Consider the following 16,817-nt stretch of genomic DNA (forward strand, 5'->3'; position numbering starts at 1 on the left):
TACATTCTCCAGATCATATCGTAGAAGCGGGATAGCATGGTTTTTCTGCTTTAGCTTGACTTGGAACTTTTTATCCAGGCTTTTAGATGATTGTCTCCACGGCTTCTTCTTGTATTTTGTACTGTTTTTAGGCTTGTGTTCTAATTTATTATTATATTTTTAAATCAGATTTGTTGTAATACTTTTTAGCTTAATATTTTAATGTGTCTTTTTTCATAATCGTGTTTTAAAATTTTATTGTGAGCCTCCTTGGGATTTTCTTAATGAAAGGCAGGTTATAAATTTAACAATAAAAACAAACAAACTTGCACATGAGCAGTTCGTTATTGGTTCCACAATTGGGCCCCAGCCATGTCTTTGCTGTTATAACTGAACTCTTCCACCTCCTTGCACCAATTATGTAATCAATTTGATTTCTGTGTACTTCATCTGGTGGTGTACATGTGTATAGGTACCGCTTTGGTTGTTTGAAGAACATGTTAGCAATGAAGGGATCATTGGCTTGGCAGAAACTAATAAGTTGTTCTCCTGCTTCATTTCTGTTTCCTAGGCCATATAGACTGACTATGTTTTCCTCCTTACCTGTTCCAACTTTAGGATTCCAGTCTCCAACCACCAGCATCACATCTTGATTGCATGATCTGTCAATTTCAGACTGAACATGAGCATAAAACTCATCAACTTTCACTTCTTCTGCATCAGTTCTTGGGGCGTAGACTTGAAGAACTGTCATGTTAAAGTGTTGCCCATGAAATCTAATTGATATTAGTCGGTCACTGACAGCATTGTACCCAAGTACTGTCATTGCTATATCCTTCTTAACTATGAAAGCAACACCGTTCCTCCTTTGGTTTTCATGTCCTGAGTAGTAAATGGTATGGTTTTCTGACTAAAAGTGTCCCATTCCTGTCCATTTTAATTCACTGATGCCCTAGATGTCAACTTAGAGTTGATTCATTTCATCTTTCACTCTGTCAAGCTTCCCCATATTCATGCTTCTTATGTTCCACATTCCCATTGTAATTCTGTCTTTGCAGCTTCAGATTTCCTTTTCCCACACGGCAACATCATCTGCTAGATGTCCAAAAGACTTTAGTTTAACAGTGTCATAAACACCATTGGTACTCAGAGATCCTCAGCTCTCCCTCAGTAGCATGTTGAGTACCATCCAACCTGAGGGGCCCATCATTCAGCACTACATCAACAATCATTCCATTTTGTCTATCCATGTGGTTTTCTTGGTAAAATAAGGTAGTGGCTTACCATGGCCTTCTTCCGCGCAATATGAAATGATGCCTGTGTCGTTGTCACTGAAGTGATCATCTGCCTCCAGCACCTTCCTATATTGCTGCTGCCCAATATAGATGCCTGCTTGCTTTAGCTAGGCAGCTGGGATGACCTTCACACTTTGAGTGACCCTACTGGGAGTATACCTCCTGGTGTACTTCGGTCATCCCTCCCAGGAACACTGCCCCCAACACAGTGAGGCAGTGTAGCAGGACTTGGGGGGGTTACCCACATATAGACTGGGTAAATTCACAGTCAGGTAATTTTTGTATTATTATATTTATTCACTACATTTTTATACCGCCTTTCTGCCTTTACAAAGGCACCCAAAGCGGTTCACAATATTACAATATTTTCAGCACTATTCACTTATTGTACCTGTGGTGATTTTTAACTAATCAGCATTTGAACAGCAATCTTTAGCCTTTGAAATTAGATACATTTGTGGATCTTGACTATTAGATTCTGCATGCCATGTTTCAAATTATAGGCCCACGTTTATCAAATTTATAAGCAATAGAACTTTAAGCTTTATAATTGAAGAAACTTTTTAAAAACTCATCTTAACAGTCCTCTCCCATAATTTTGGAAAGTAGAATTCTTGACTAATTATTGCATTCATTCTTGGTGAATGTGTGAAGTATGAAAAGAAAAGATTTTTTTAAAAAAACTTACAAGATTTCTTAGGACTGTTACTCTTCCTTGGAAACAAGGCTAATGTACAAGTCTCACTGTCACGTCTTCTGTGCAGCCGATAAAAAGTTATATCTTTACCTGAGAGAGAAAGAAAATACATCAATAGAGAATACAGATTGCTCGTTAGAGCAGCACTAGCTTATGAGGAGCCACAGTGTTTTATAGGCTTAAAGTACCCATCACCATCCCTTTCAATATGTTGGCAGATTCACATTACTGCTGCAAAGATCTGGGGACCTGGATTCCATTGTTGCTGCAAAGTTTTTATTGGGGGTATTCAAGTACCTCCTTTTTTTGAGGGTGGTGTCCTCCCGGAGCCAGGCAGTCTTGGATGAAACGGATTATCTAGACCCATTTCAAACTGGCTTTCGGGCAGCTTATCAGGTAGAGACTGCTTTGGTTGGCCTGATGGATGATCTCCAAAGGGGAAATGAAAGAGGGAGTGTGACTCTGTTGGTCCTTTTGGAGCTCTTGGTGGCTTTGGATACCATTGACCATGGTATCCTTCTGGATCACCTACAGAGACTGGGTGTAGGGGGCACTGCTTTGCAGTGGTTCTGCTCATACTTCTCGGGCAGAGATCCCAAGATCTCTCTCTCAGGAGAGATCATTAGGGGATTTGGTGCAGGGTGTTATCTGTACGCTGATGACACCCAAATCTACTTCTCCATGTCAGCTTCATCTTGGAAGCACATAGCTTCCCAAAATGCCTGCCTTGAGGCAGTAATGGGCTGGATGAGGGATAACAACAACATGAGACTGAATCCAAACATGATGGAAGTGCTCACTGTAGGAAGCCACAGTTCAGGAAATGGAATAGAGCTGCCTGTTCTGGATGGGGTTACACTCCTCCATAAGGAACACTTTCACAGTTTGGGATTACCTCTAGATCCAGCCCTCTCTCTGATACCTTAGGTGGAGGTGGTGTTCAGGAGTGCATTCTATCAGCTTCAATTGGTCCGCCAAGTGCACCCTTTCCTGGAAGTGAGTTACTATACATCAGTCGTGCACATGTTGGTAACCTCCAGGCTAGACTACTGCAATGCACTCTATGTGGGGCTGCCTTTGTACGTAGACCAGAAGCTGCAATTGGTGCAGAACATCGCAGTGGGGTACCTATAGTGATTTGTTATGTTTTCAAGAAAAGGACTGTAAGTTAAAAAGTTTAATTGAAGTACAAAATTTGGTTAGTAATTGGTTCCAGTACCATCAGTTAAATGAAGTTTATAAGAAGGATCTTAAAGTTGGATTTGAGGACCAGATGTCGAGATTTGAGAAGGAGCTGTGTGAAAATGATGAAATATTAGTTTCTAAAATGTATAAGTTCTTGCTTTTGGAGGAGACAAGAGATGAAGTGGTTAAAACGACTATGGTAAAATGGGCTCAAGATGTGGGGTATAATATAGAAATGGCAGCCTGGGAAAAATTATGGAAAACTGATTTAAAATTCACTGCATGTTATGTTTTAAAAGAAAATTATTATAAAATGATGTATAGGTGGTATCTGACACCAAAAAACTGGCATTAATGTATAAAAATGTTTCAAACAAATGTTGGAAATGTGGACAATCTGAAGGAACTTTTTTTCATATGTGGTGGTCTTGTAGGAAGGCTAAGGCCTTTTGGGACATGATATATAATGAGTTAAAGAAAATTTTCAAAATGACATTTCCTAAGAAGCCAGAATCCTTCCTGCTGGGAATAACACAAAGAGTGTTTTCTACAACCAACTTAACATTCTTTATGTATGCTACCACGGCGGCCAGAATAATATATGCGCAGAAATTGAAGAGTAATGAACTGCCCTCAAAAGAAGATTGGCTGATAAAAATTTTGGAATATGTGGAGATGACAACACTTACAGTACTGATGAGACCAAAATTTGGAATGCTTTAAAGAAGATTGGAAACCATTCTTATTATACTTAAAGAACTATTTTCCTAATATTGATTTTACAACAGGGTTTGAAATTTAGTAATATTAGCATGTTGGGTAGATCAAAATCGAGTTTGTAAGGTTTAAGATATATGTTTTGAATTATTATTATAGTAAGGGTTAATTCTAACACTTAGATTTGTTTTTCTTCTCTTGCAGTTTTCTAAAATCGTTTTGTCAATCAGCAGCTGGTCTTTTGTGCCTCTGGTATTCGGGCAATTTCCTTTCTGTTCAACTGGAAGCTGTTTGTTAGTTCATAAGTGTTGCATCACTTCATCTGCTATTATTCCAGTTAATAATTTGAACATGGTTGGCAGGCACGTTATCGGTCTATATTTACTTGGAACTGCACCTTTTGCTGGGTCTTTCATGATGAGATGAGTTTTCCCAGTTGTTAGCCATTGTTCAATATCACCTCCTTGCACAATGTGATTGAACTGTTTTGATAGTTGTTTATGAAGGCTTGTTAGGTGTTTAAGCCAAAAGCCATGCAGTTAATCGTCGCCTGGCGCAGTCCAATTTTTAATTTTCTTTGCTCTTTCACTTATTAATTCTGGTGTTATTATTAGATCTTGCATTTGTTGGTTACATTTTTTGACCTGTTTCATCCAGCCTGCTTTTTTATTATAATCTACTGGATTGTCCCATAATTTTCCCCAGAATTGCACTGTTTCTTCTTTATTTGGTGTTTCTACGTTTCTTGCAGTTTCTCCTTCTATGCTTTGGTAGAAAGACATTGGTCATTCCTCCTCTCTACATATCCCTTTGATATGTAGATTGCTACTCTCAGGGACTTCCTTCCTGCCCCCCTTTCTTCCTCCCTCCCTCCCTCCCTTCCTCTCTTCTCCCTATCTCACACACTCACCTCTCTCTCTACACCATGTGTGCGGAGATGCAGTCATCTCTCTGCATCTAGCTAGCTAGCTAGCTAGATTAGAGGTTCTATCACTCCACTTTCCTATCTAGAATGGAGTTCTCCAATAAAGACTCCTCATTTTGATTTGAAACTATGAACTGGCTCCAAATTTCTTTTTGGCTCTTACCAGACATGCATGCCTGGGTAGACTCTGCTGTGTTTTGCCTCTGTGCACTCTGCTGAAATAGAAGAGTCTTACCAGGGAGAATTCACAACAGGTTATGGGACCCAGAACCTTGAGCTGCAGGTACTGGAACTAAAGTTTGTTCCCGGAGATCCAGTGAGATCTAGTTGTGGGCACTTTGAATTGCTGCTCTACAGCTGCCCGTTATGAAGCACAGTGAGGATGGCTACTTACCTAGAAGGAAAGCTTAGACTGACGGTCCTGAACCCAGACAATCATTCGGAATGGTGAATTTGACTGCAGCTTGCATTGCGAGCTGAAGGACTGCAGAAAGTCACTGAAGAAGTTGCTCCCACATATGGAAACACAGCTGTAAAGAAAACTGCTAAGGAGGTGTGGAGGATGAAGGATGCTAAGGCACAAGACCTCATCGCTGCTTCTTTGAGTAAGCATTATCTTTCTACCAAAAGTGAACTTGGGACCTCAAAGGAAATGCTGAGCAAGTTAGATTCCTTGCATCTGAAAAAGGGGTGGGCAGACACCTTTAATTTGAAAAAGAAAATGCAAAATCTCCAGTATAAAGATGGCAACTGTTTTGCCAGCCATATAGGAGAACTACAGGACTATTTTGCAGAATTTAAAGCTGCAAGAGAGGAATTTACAGAGAATCAGAAATTGGAAGCTCTGTTTCTAAGCATGCCTCCCAGTTATAGTAATATAATCAGGCAATTGGAAACCCACACTACTCTAACTTTTGAGAAAACAGTGGAAACTATTTCTGCTGAAGCAAGCAGAAGGCAAGTTTTGAGTTCTTGCTATGATGATGAATTGGCAAGCAACTTCACTCTTAAGGCGACATTTGGCCATACCAGAAAAAATCCAAGGTGGGAAGGGAATGCTGAGAGAGGAAATCGCAAGGGCCCCCATCAGCATACCAAAAGCTCTGGCTCTTTTACCAAGGGAACACAGTTCAGAGGGAGTGGTCACATGACCGTTGGCAGGGAGACTGCTCCTGGAATGTCTGGAATGAGGCCAACTGGCACTAACGCATTTAGATGTTTTCTGTGCAACCAATCCAGCCACAGGGTGGCAAACTGTCCCAAGAATCAGACAAGAAAAATTGATTTTACTGAAAGAGATTCAAATCACAACTATAGTGTGTCCTTATTACAAGGAGATGCAGGATTCATTTTAAACAGTGGATCCACAATTCCTATCTCAAATCACTTGGATTTCTATACTGAACTGTTTGATATTCCTGAAGTGATTGTTCATTTGGGCAATAATACTACAATTAAAGCAAAGAGTAAATCCGAAGGAATTTTGTATTGCAAGTTACCAGGTGGATCCATTAATGAATTTCTGTTGAAAGATGTTTTGTATATCCCTGATTTCTCAACTCCTTGCTTTCATTATCCAAGCTAGAGAAATAAGGCTGTGAACTGTATATTAGAAATGGACAATGTGTTGTTTCCCAGAATGGAGAGGTCTGCCTTCTAGGTACTGAATGCAAAGGCCTGTACAACGTGCCGCAGTAACCTGTATCAAAGACAGACAGAGAAAAACCAGCTTGGTACAAACCTGAAGCACGTCAGCCTAATGAAGTGAACCTTATGTGGTCATGCTCACATGAGAATTGCTTGCAACTGTGGAATAGATGTTTAGGTCACAGGAGCTATGAGTCAATCCAGAACATGAAGGAAAGGGGATTAACTGATGGCATTGATTTTATACCATGTGACATTGTGACTAACTGTGTTTGTTGTCTTGAGTCCAAAACAGTTAATAACCCACTCCTAAGCAGAGTGAAAAGAAGACCATAAGGCCCCTAGAGCTGATCAATATATGCGGACCACTACCAGTGACAATAGGTAATTTCAAACACTTCCTAACGTTAACTGATGATTACTGATGATATACAATTGTCTTTCTATTAAAGGAGAAATCACAGATGCTTGAGAAACTCCAGGACTACGTGGCCATGGCGAGCAACAAATCTGAGTGGAAACCAAAGGTCCTGTGTACAGACAACAGAGGAGAATAAGTGTTCAGAGCCACGCAGCATTTCCTGAGAGAACATAGAATTGTGCATCAAACCAAAGTAGCTTATAACCCATCGCAGAATGGAGTGTCAGAGAGAAAGAATAGAAGTCTTCTGAATATGGTAAGATGCATGCTTGCTGATGCATACCTCCCACAGAAACTCTGAGGAGAAGGCATCATGACTGCTACATACATACAAAACAGAATGCACACAAAGGCTGTAGGGACAACACCATATGAACTTTGGCATGGTCATAAACTGTCCATGACACATTTGTGTGTCTTTGGATACACAGCTTACTCATACATCCCAAAGGAAAAAAGAACTAAGTTAGGAGCTAGGGCCACAAAAGGGATTTTTGTAGGCTACTCAATGCAATCCAAAGGCTACAGAATTCTGGATCCTGACACCAACAAGATAACCACGAGCAGATCGCTGTATTTGTCGTAAATCTGTTGGCATGGCTGACCCAACATGATTTAGGATCCCTTCAGCTCTACTTCTGTGAGTTAAATAGAAAGTCTCGAGATAAGAGTATCAGCTTAGCTAGCTGAATGAACGAAAATGAAAAATGATAAAGTAGTATAAACAAAAGTAGTAAACAAAAAAAGATAAAGTAGTATAAACAAAATAAAGTCCCTTGAAATTAAACTAGGTACCCCCCTCTATGATAACTGAGTAATAACTGAAATAAAGGAGCAAGGAATGAACAGAACAAGGACAGGCTGAAACAAGAAAGGTTGAATGATTCTAAGTACGAAGAACACTGTCTGTGGAAGGCAACATGGCTGACAGTACTGCCCCAAGAAGAGCATCTGCTTAATACAGGGCTCAAGTTAACTGGCAGCCAATTAGGCTTTCCTGACTCAGCATTTCTATTTCCTCTCCTGTGAAATCTTGCACCTGCGTGTCTCCCACTGAGTCTTTCTCTTGAGATGTCTTCTTAACACAGGTGAAATTCCAGCTTCCTCCTGATCAGTCTCTTCAGCTCTCATCTCTGCCAGCTGTTCTGTCTGCTGCCGTTCCACCCCAGCTTCAGAATCTGTTCTCACAGCCAAGTCTTCCTGCTGTGCTTCTGAGCATGCTCGCCCAACCAAGTCCTTCTTCTCCTCCTCTGACTCAGAGGTCTGGGCCATGACAGTATTTTGATGAGAACGAAAGAGCTGAGTCTTCAGTGGGGGCCTACACTGAAGCAAGTGACCAGATCAAACACCCTGACAACAGTTTTATCCTGGGCCATAGGGTGCAGTGAGTTGTACTTTCCTGCAGAGAATTAAAAAACAGCAATACAACATGCACACACACCTTGGCCAGGAAATCTTCTCCTAAGAGTTTTGCTAAGCAATTCAAAATTCAACTACACACCAGATCTCCCAAATGTTCTGTTAATATCCCTGGGATATACGTGAGGTAGTCTGCTTCAACAAGAGAACTCAGCAGCAAGGTCTGCTGCTGCTTTGGGGAGACCTGCAAAGGGGCAATATGAGGAGGAAAATGGCAGCTTGCCTGCTCTACAGCTCTGGTGCAGGCTTCGCACCTGACGTTTCACTTCTCATGAGGCACAACCCCACAGGTAGGAATGCAGAGAGATACTTCCTTCCATGCAGAATGTGAAAGACAAGCTTTGGTGGGTGGTAGGTGGGAATTTAACTTCCTCTCACCTCCCTCCCACTTGTCCCCTCTGGATCGAAAGCCAAGTGACAGGATGGGTTTGCGGGGGGGGGAGGGGAGTTGCATTGTTCCCTGCGGTGAGTTGTCCCTGCGGCGAGTTGGCCACGGCTAGTTAGCCATGGTGAGTTGTCCCATTCCCCGCTTTCTTCTGCACGATCCCCACCACATATTAAGATCATAGAGAGAGTTCCGATAATAAGATAGTTTGGGACGCAGAAAAAGCAGTTATGAGAGGGGTGTTTTTTAAAATACAACAGAATGCATACCTTAGAAAACAAAGAGGATTGAAAAAAGAGATATTATTGATGGAGATTTCCAAAAAAAGAAAGAGAACTCTTATTTATTAAGGATAAGCAAGAGCCTATTCAAGTTATTAAACTGCTTCAACAACTTCTTTCTATGTTGGTATTAAATGAAATTGAACGGAATTTAAAGCATGTGAAGCAGAAGTCATTTGAATTTGCAAACAAACCAGGCAAGTTATTGGCTTGGAAAATTAGAAGTAAGAGAAAGAATAAGTACATATCCAAGATATCTACCAAAAAATGGACTTTCTTATGATGAAAGGGAAATAAAAAGGGATTTTTTCAGATATTACTCGGAATTATACAAAGAAAACAAAGTAGATGATATAAAAACTGATAAATTATTGAAGACGCAAAATATTCCACAATTTACTAAGGATCATATAGAAATTATGAATGCACCAATATCATTCATTGAATTAATGGAAGTAATAAATCAAAGTAAAGTTAATAAAGCACCTGGACTGGATGGTCTGTCAGCTTTGTATTACAAAACTTTTAAAGATCAACTATTACAGCCTTTGCAATGGATGATGAATGATATTTTGCAAAAAGGAAATAAGCCAGAGTCTTGGAAATATGCCAATATTGCAGTAATTCCAAAACCTGATCAAGATTTAATGCAAGTTAAGAGTTACAGACCAATTTCACTGTTAAATAAATGCTCTTGTCCTCCTTGCTGTAGCCTGTTTGCTGTCAGGGGCTGAACTCACTCTAATTGTGTTCAGATATACTCTGCACCTGGCCACACCTGCCTGATTGGTGTGGGTGTGAGACACACCCATTGGGCTTCTGAGATCTTGGCCTTTATTAGAGTGGGCTGCAGCCAGAGGCACAGCTGCTGGCTCAGGCCACCTGCAGGTGGGACTGAGGCCTGGGGCCGACATACCAACCTGAATGGCAAGAGAAGATTCTTGTTCACTTCACTATTGGCGAGATTGGGTCAAAATAGTAGTAATGTGTTTGGGTTTGTCTATAGATAGGGAGACAGGGGGCACCTTGGTTGAATGTGGGGCAGCTATTCTGGTGTGGTGGGGAATAGAAGAAGTAATGTTGGCAGGTTATCAGGCTGTTCCAGGGGAAGGGTAGTCAGAAATTTAATAGCTGTCTCCCGGCTGTCCTGCCAGCTTTGTGACTTCAGGGAGCATTGCCAACATCCCACATAGCCTCACCTTGCTCCTCTGCAATGCCAGGTCAGTCCAAAATAAACCCGAGCTCATCCATGATTTGATTATGGATGAAGGGGCTTACCTGGTGTGTATCACTGAGACTTGGTTGGGGGAGGCTAGTGGCCCAGTCTGGCCCCAGCTTCTTCCTCTGGGGTATTCTGTAGAGGAGTAGGTGAGGGGACGTGGGTGGGGAGGTGGAGTAGCTGTTGTCTATAAGGATAACATCTCCCTTACCAGGGTCCTGCAAGGTATATGACCATATTGAATGTGTGTACCTAAGTTTGGGGACCAGGGATAGATTGGGACTTCTGTTGGTGTACCAATCACCCCGCTGCTTGACGGAATCCCTTACTGAGCTTGTGGACTTGGTCACAGAACTTGCATTGGAGTCTCCCAGACTTTTGGTGCTGGGGGAATTCAATGTTCATTTCGGGACCAATTTGTCCAGGGTGGCTCAGGAGTTCTTAGTGGCCATGACAACTATGGGCCTATCGCAAGTGGTTTCCGGACCGACACACACTGCAGGTCACATGCTTGATTTGGTCTTTTACTCTGAGGAGGGTGGTGTTCCATGGGTGGGGACTCCTGTGATTTCCCCATTGTCATGGACAGACCACCATCTCATTAAGGTTAGGCTTACAACTACTTTCCATCTCTGCAGAGGCGAGGGACCTATTAGAATGGTCCGCCCGAAGAGGTTATTGGATCCAATAGGATTCCAAGAACCCTTGGAGGGATTTAATGTTGGCTTTGCCGGTGATCCTGTTAATGCCATGGTGCAAAACTGGAATAACATGCTCACCAGGGCAGTAGACACAATTGCTCCTAAGGGTCCCATCTGACCCGCTTCAAAACAGGCCCCTTGGTATACCGAAGATCTAGTGGAGCGCAAGTGGAGAAAGACTCAAATCTGACAGATTACGACATAGAGCACATTTAAAGATTTATGCTCAGGCAATACGTGCAGCAAAGAAGTGGTTCTTTTCTGCCCGTATTGCCTCTGCGAATTCACATCCAGCCGAGTTATTCAGGGTTGTGAGTGGGCTAGAATGTGCCCCCACTTCCTTGAATCAGAATTTAGAAACATCAGTTACCTGCTGTGATGTGTTTAAAGAATTTTTTGCAGATAAAATCTCTTGGATTCAGGTCGACTTAGATGGAGACTCCACAATTAATTTGATGTCTGAACTGGAGGTGTCCAGCAACTCCTCTTATGTGGTTCAACTGGATCAGTTTCAGTTTGTGACTCCTGAGGACGTGGACGGGCTGCTCGGACTGATGAGGCCTACCACTTGTTCTCGTGACCCTTGTCCAACATGGCTTGTTTGATCTAGCAGGGAGGCTGTTGTAGGAGGCCTGGTAGAAATCATAAATGCTTCTCTGAGGGAAGGCAGAATGCCTCCTTGTCTAAAGGAGGCAATTATTAGATCTCTTTTAAAGAAGCCTGCATTAGATCCCTCAGAGTAGAGCAACTATAGGCCTGTTTCCAACCTCCCATGGCTGGGCAAGGTAATTGAGAGGGTGGTGGCCTCTCAGCACCAGGTGGTTTTTGAGGAAACTGATTATCTAGACCCATTTCAAACTGGCTTTCGGGCGGGCTATGGGCTGGAGACTGCCTTGGTCAGGCTGATGGATGATCTCCAATTGGCAATTGACAGAGGAAGTGTGACTCTGTTGGTCCTTTTGGATCTCTCGGTGGCTTTCAATACTATCGACCATAGTATCCTTCTGGGACGTCTGAGAGTGTTGGGGGTGGGAGGCACTGTTTTACAGTGGTTCCACTCCTACCTCTCAGACAGATTCCAGATGGTGTCAATTGGAGACTGTTGCGCTTCGAAATCTGAGCTTAAGTATTGTGTCCCTCAAGGTTCCATACTTTCTCCAATGCTCTAACATCTACATGAAACAGCTGGGAGAGATCATCAGGGGATTTGGAGCAGGGTGTTACCAGTATGCTGATGACACTCAGATCTATTTCTCCATGTCAGCATCATTGGGAGAGGGCATAACCTCCCTAAATGCCTGCCTTGAGTCGGTGATGGGCTGGATGAGGGAGAATAGACTAAAACCGAATCCAGATAAGATGGAGGTACTTATTGTGTGGGGTCCGAACTCTAGAGACTATTTTCATCTCCCTGTTCTAGATGGGGTCACAATTCCCCAAAAGGAACAGATTCACAGTCTGGGAGTACTTCTGGATCCACACCTCTCCCTGGTATCTCAGGTTGTAGTGGTGGCCAGAGGGGCTTTCTATCAGCTTTGGCTGATATGCCAGCTGCATCCATTTCTTGAGATGAACAACCTCAAAGCAGTGGTACAGTACATCTGTTGGTGACCTCCAGACCTGACGTCTGCAATGCACTCTATGTGGGGCTGCCTTTGTACATAGTCCGGAAGCTTCAGTTGGTACAAAATGTGGCGGCCAGGTTGTTCTCTGGGTCATCTCGGAAAGACCACATCACTCCTTAGATAGAGTTACACTGGCTGCCAATAGGTTTCCGGGCAAAATACAAAGTCATAACTTATAAAGCCCTAAATGGCTTAGGCCCTGGGTATCTAAGAGAGCGTCTTCTTCATTATGACCCCCACTGCCCATTGAGGTCGTCCAGAGAGATCTGTCTCCAGTTGCCGCCGGCTCAGCTGGTGGCCACATGGGGACGTGATTTCTCAGTTGCTGCCCCGAGATTGTGGAATAAGCTCCCTACTGAGATACGATCCTCCCCATCTCTGACAATTTTTAGAAAGCATTTGAAAACCCACCTCTTCACCCAAGCTTTTTCCGTTCTTTAAAATTTTAAGATTTTAATTCATGGATGATTTTTAAATTGTTGTTTTAATATATATATATTAACTTGTTTTATGCTGTTTTTGACTGCCCAGAGACGAAGGTTTGGGGTGGTGTACAAATGTGATAGATAAATAAATAAATAAATAAATTAAATAATGACAATAAACTCTTTGCTGCTATTTTGGAAAGAAGAATGAAGGTTGTATTAAGAGCTTTTATTCATGAAGATCAAGCAGGGTTTTTTTTTTTTTTGCCAAAAAAGCAACTAAGAGACAATGTGGGAACAGTATCTAATGTATTTGAGTAATATGAAAAACATAGTGACAAACAGATAGCGATGATCTTTTTGGATGCTGAGAAAGCATTTGGCAATGCCTCCTGGCAGTTTATTTGGGTTATTGGATGCAATGGGAGTTGGTAATAATTTTATTAGAGCCATTAAGACAATATATTCGAAGAAATATGCCAAAATTATTATAAATGGGGAAGTATCAAGCAACTGTAAAATACCAAAAGGAACTAGACAAGGATGTCCACTTTCCCCACTACTTTTTATATTAGTTCTGGAAGTGCTTTGTAGAAATATTAGAGAAGATGACCAAATACAAGGACCGAAAGTAGGGAAACGAGTATAAACTCAGAGCCTTCACAGATGATGTGGTGTGTTTTCTAGAAAATCCATTAGGAAAGGTTGGAAGGCTCTTGGAAAAAATAGAACAATTTAGCCAATTGGCTGGGGTTTATATTAATAAGAGCAAAACAAAGATGTTGAGAAAAAAATATGGACTAGAAATCAAATGATAAACTTTATGAGATAAGTGAATTGAAAGTGGAGAAGAAAATCAAATATTTGGGCGTCTGGTTGACAAATAAAAACTCTTTTTCCAAATAATTATATTAAAATATGAAATACAGTAAGAATTGATTTACAAAGATGGACTAGAATGAATTTATCTTTAATGGGAAGCATTTCAGTTGTGAAGAGGAATGTTTTACCTAAATTGTTGTTTCTTTTTCAGACTATTCCTATAATTAACATGTTAACCTGTTTCAAGCAATGGCAAAAGGATATGTTTGTTTGATATGGTTAAAGGAATGGATAACATGAAGAAATCCCAGATTACTTGATTTGAAAGGATTTGATAGAAGGTTTGGCTGGCACTCTTATTTGTGGTATGATAAAAGCAAAGTGCATACAGATTTTCTTAATGACTATGTATGAAGGATGGGAGTATGGGTAAAATATAAATGGCTGGAGTGTAAAACTCCACTATGGGTATCCCCGATTGAGGCTTTGGCACTTAAAGAGACAAATATGCAATCTGAATGGGGTACCTATAGGGATTTGTTATATTTTCAAGAGAAGGACTGTAAATTAAAAAATTTAAATGAAATACAAAGTTTGGTTAATAATTGGTTGCAGTATCATCAGCTAAATGAAATTTATAAAAGGGATCTTAAGGTTGGGTTTGTGGATCAAATGTCAAGTTTTGATAAGGAGTTGTGTGGAAATGATGAAAGATTAGTCTGTAAAATTAGTTGTTGCTTTTGGAGGGGACAAGAGATGAAGTGGTCAAAATGACTATGGTAAAATGGGCTCAAGATGTGGGTCATAATATAGATATGGCTGCTTGGGAAAAATTATGGAAAACATAAGTTACATAAAACAAAGTTTACTGCATAAAACAAAAGTTTACTGTATGTTATGCTTTAAAAGAAATTATAAGATCATGTACAGGTGGTATTTGACACCGAAAAAAATAGTGTTAACGTATAAAAATGTTTCAAACAAATGTTGGAAATGTGGACAATGTGAAGGAACTTTCTTCCATATGTGGTGGTCATGCGGGAAGGCAAAGGCCTTTTGGGTTATGATATACAATGAGCTTAAAGATATAAGATATCTTTAATACCTTAATATCTTGATATACACTGAGCTTAAAGCTTAAAGAAAATCTTTAGTTTTTAGCTGTTTTTAGTTGTTTAGTAATCTCTGAATATTTTAATTTTTTAAATTGCTGTTTTGATAGTTGGTTTTATTTTGTTTCTATTGTTTTTATTTTTGTGAACTGCCTAGAACCTTTGGAGTCAGGTGGTATATAAATGAAATAAATAGATAGATAAACATATTACCATCAGCTTCCACTTTCATGTTATAGTTCTCAAAATCTTCTTCTTCAGATCTGTTTAAGTATTTGATGTCTGTAGATAGTAAAGAAAACAGCATCACCAAGAGGTCCTTTTAACTGGAAGTTGCATAATATTAAAGTGCTCCTCAGTGATCATTGGGGCAAAAAGACAGAGGTTAAATCAGGAGTAAATGATGCCTCAGGTTGGATTTTAAATATTCACCAAGATAACTGCGATTAAGGCCTAATTTCTGCCAGGTTTCTCTGTATTGGACAATGTTTTTAATATATCGGTGACCAATTCTGGGATCAAAGTGTCTTCAATTTAAGAAAAGAGTTAAGGTTGATTAATACTGGAAATTTATGGACTTCTGAACTCCACCAAAAACTGGAAATAGTTATTTAAGATCCTTGCTTTACATTCTGCATCACGTAAACAATGAACATATCATAAACAATACATATGAACATTAAGAAAAAATACCTTAACAGGTTGCTTCACCAAGTTCACTGAAGCTCCAAAATGCTTGGAATATGTTGGGTGTTAAGGGCCATGGACTTAACAGATGTGTAATGCAGGCAACATGGATAGGGGCCCACTTTGGTAATTTTTGAGCTCGGACCTGAAGGACTTCAGAGGCCCTCTTCTGCTTGAGGGCTGGGGGGGGTAGGGGTAGGGCAAGTAAAATATTTAAAAACACACACACAAAAAATTTTAGGGTGCTGCCACTGGGTGTGCAGGCACTCATGGAAGGGAGGCTGCAGCAAGAGCTCCTTCTGTGAGCAAAGGAAAGGGGGAGGGTTCTCGATGGCTCCCTGTTCTAGGAACTTCTGAGCTGCCTCAAGCTTGGTGCGATCTGGGGAGACTGTCTGCTCCAAAATCCTGATAAGCTCCATGGCGATGTGAGGTGAAGCTAGGAAGGGAGGGAGCAAGGGAGGGAGGGAAGAGGGAAAGAGATAGGGCTGGAGTCAGTGTTCACTACCCCCCTCTCCACTCCGTCGGTTGGGCTCTCCCTTTGGACTTCTCCCTCAGCTGGGGAGGGCTCCATCTCCAGAGGAAGTGGCTCTTCTCTTCTATTTCCATTTTCCCTCTCCCCTCCCACACAACTCCTTGTAGCGGTGGAAGAAAATGAGAGGAGGGGAGGAGGAGGGAGGAAAAAGAGAAGAGGAGTGGGGCTTTAAAAAAAGCATACAGGACGAAGTGAAACAAAGTGATTCAGTGAGCTTGAGTCAGATGGGGCCTCAAAGAAAGAACTCTTGCCACTGCCTCCTTCCGCCAAGTGCCTGCACACCCACTGGCAGCCCCCTTCCCCACATCACAGTGTCACTTAAAAAAAGATTTTTTTAAACGTTTTACTTCACTGGTGGGTGTGGGGCGGTAGTGGGGTTCTGGGGAGGTCCCCCCAGAACATTTGGATGCCCCCCCGAAGATGGGAGGCCATGTACCAAATCCCCATGATCGGTAGCTAAGTGTGCCTCTGAACATGGATATGGTATGGTATCCTTTGATGTGGTTAGCTTCGGCTTCATCGCTACCTTGAAGTTGTATGGCTGCCGCAGAGTCAGCACCAGAGTAGCAGACCTAGATTGGCCTGTTCACGGGAACAGGCACAGCGACTGACATACTGTGCAACATTGTGGGCATGTCATAATGTAGTGTTGGGATAGTTGTGCAAGACTGCAGTTGTACTAAATGCAAGAATTGCATAATTACCCCATAGCACAATATAGACAGGACACACACGAGCAGGAG

General features: G+C 41.4%; 1 protein-coding gene across 21 annotated transcripts in view; it reads right to left on the reverse strand.

The window, feature by feature from the left end:
- The window catches only part of LOC128344935 (uncharacterized), an 83,877-nt gene that overhangs the window by 18,114 nt on the left and 48,946 nt on the right, over nt 1–16,817 (reverse strand). For all 21 annotated transcript variants that reach the window (XR_008316130.1, XR_008316131.1, XM_053296045.1 and 18 more), the window contains 2 exons: nt 15,069–15,137; nt 1,963–2,061 (listed from right to left, as the gene is read on the reverse strand). Coding sequence is in view for 19 of the 21 variants with exons in the window: in XM_053296045.1 (XP_053152020.1) it covers nt 1,963–2,061; nt 15,069–15,137 (168 nt within the window). In the remaining 2 variants the exon portion in view is untranslated. The remainder of the gene's footprint in view (nt 1–1,962; nt 2,062–15,068; nt 15,138–16,817) is intronic.

The sequence above is a fragment of the Hemicordylus capensis genome, chromosome 2 (assembly GCF_027244095.1).
Source record: "Hemicordylus capensis ecotype Gifberg chromosome 2, rHemCap1.1.pri, whole genome shotgun sequence".
Classification (NCBI taxonomy): domain Eukaryota; kingdom Metazoa; phylum Chordata; class Lepidosauria; order Squamata; family Cordylidae; genus Hemicordylus; species Hemicordylus capensis.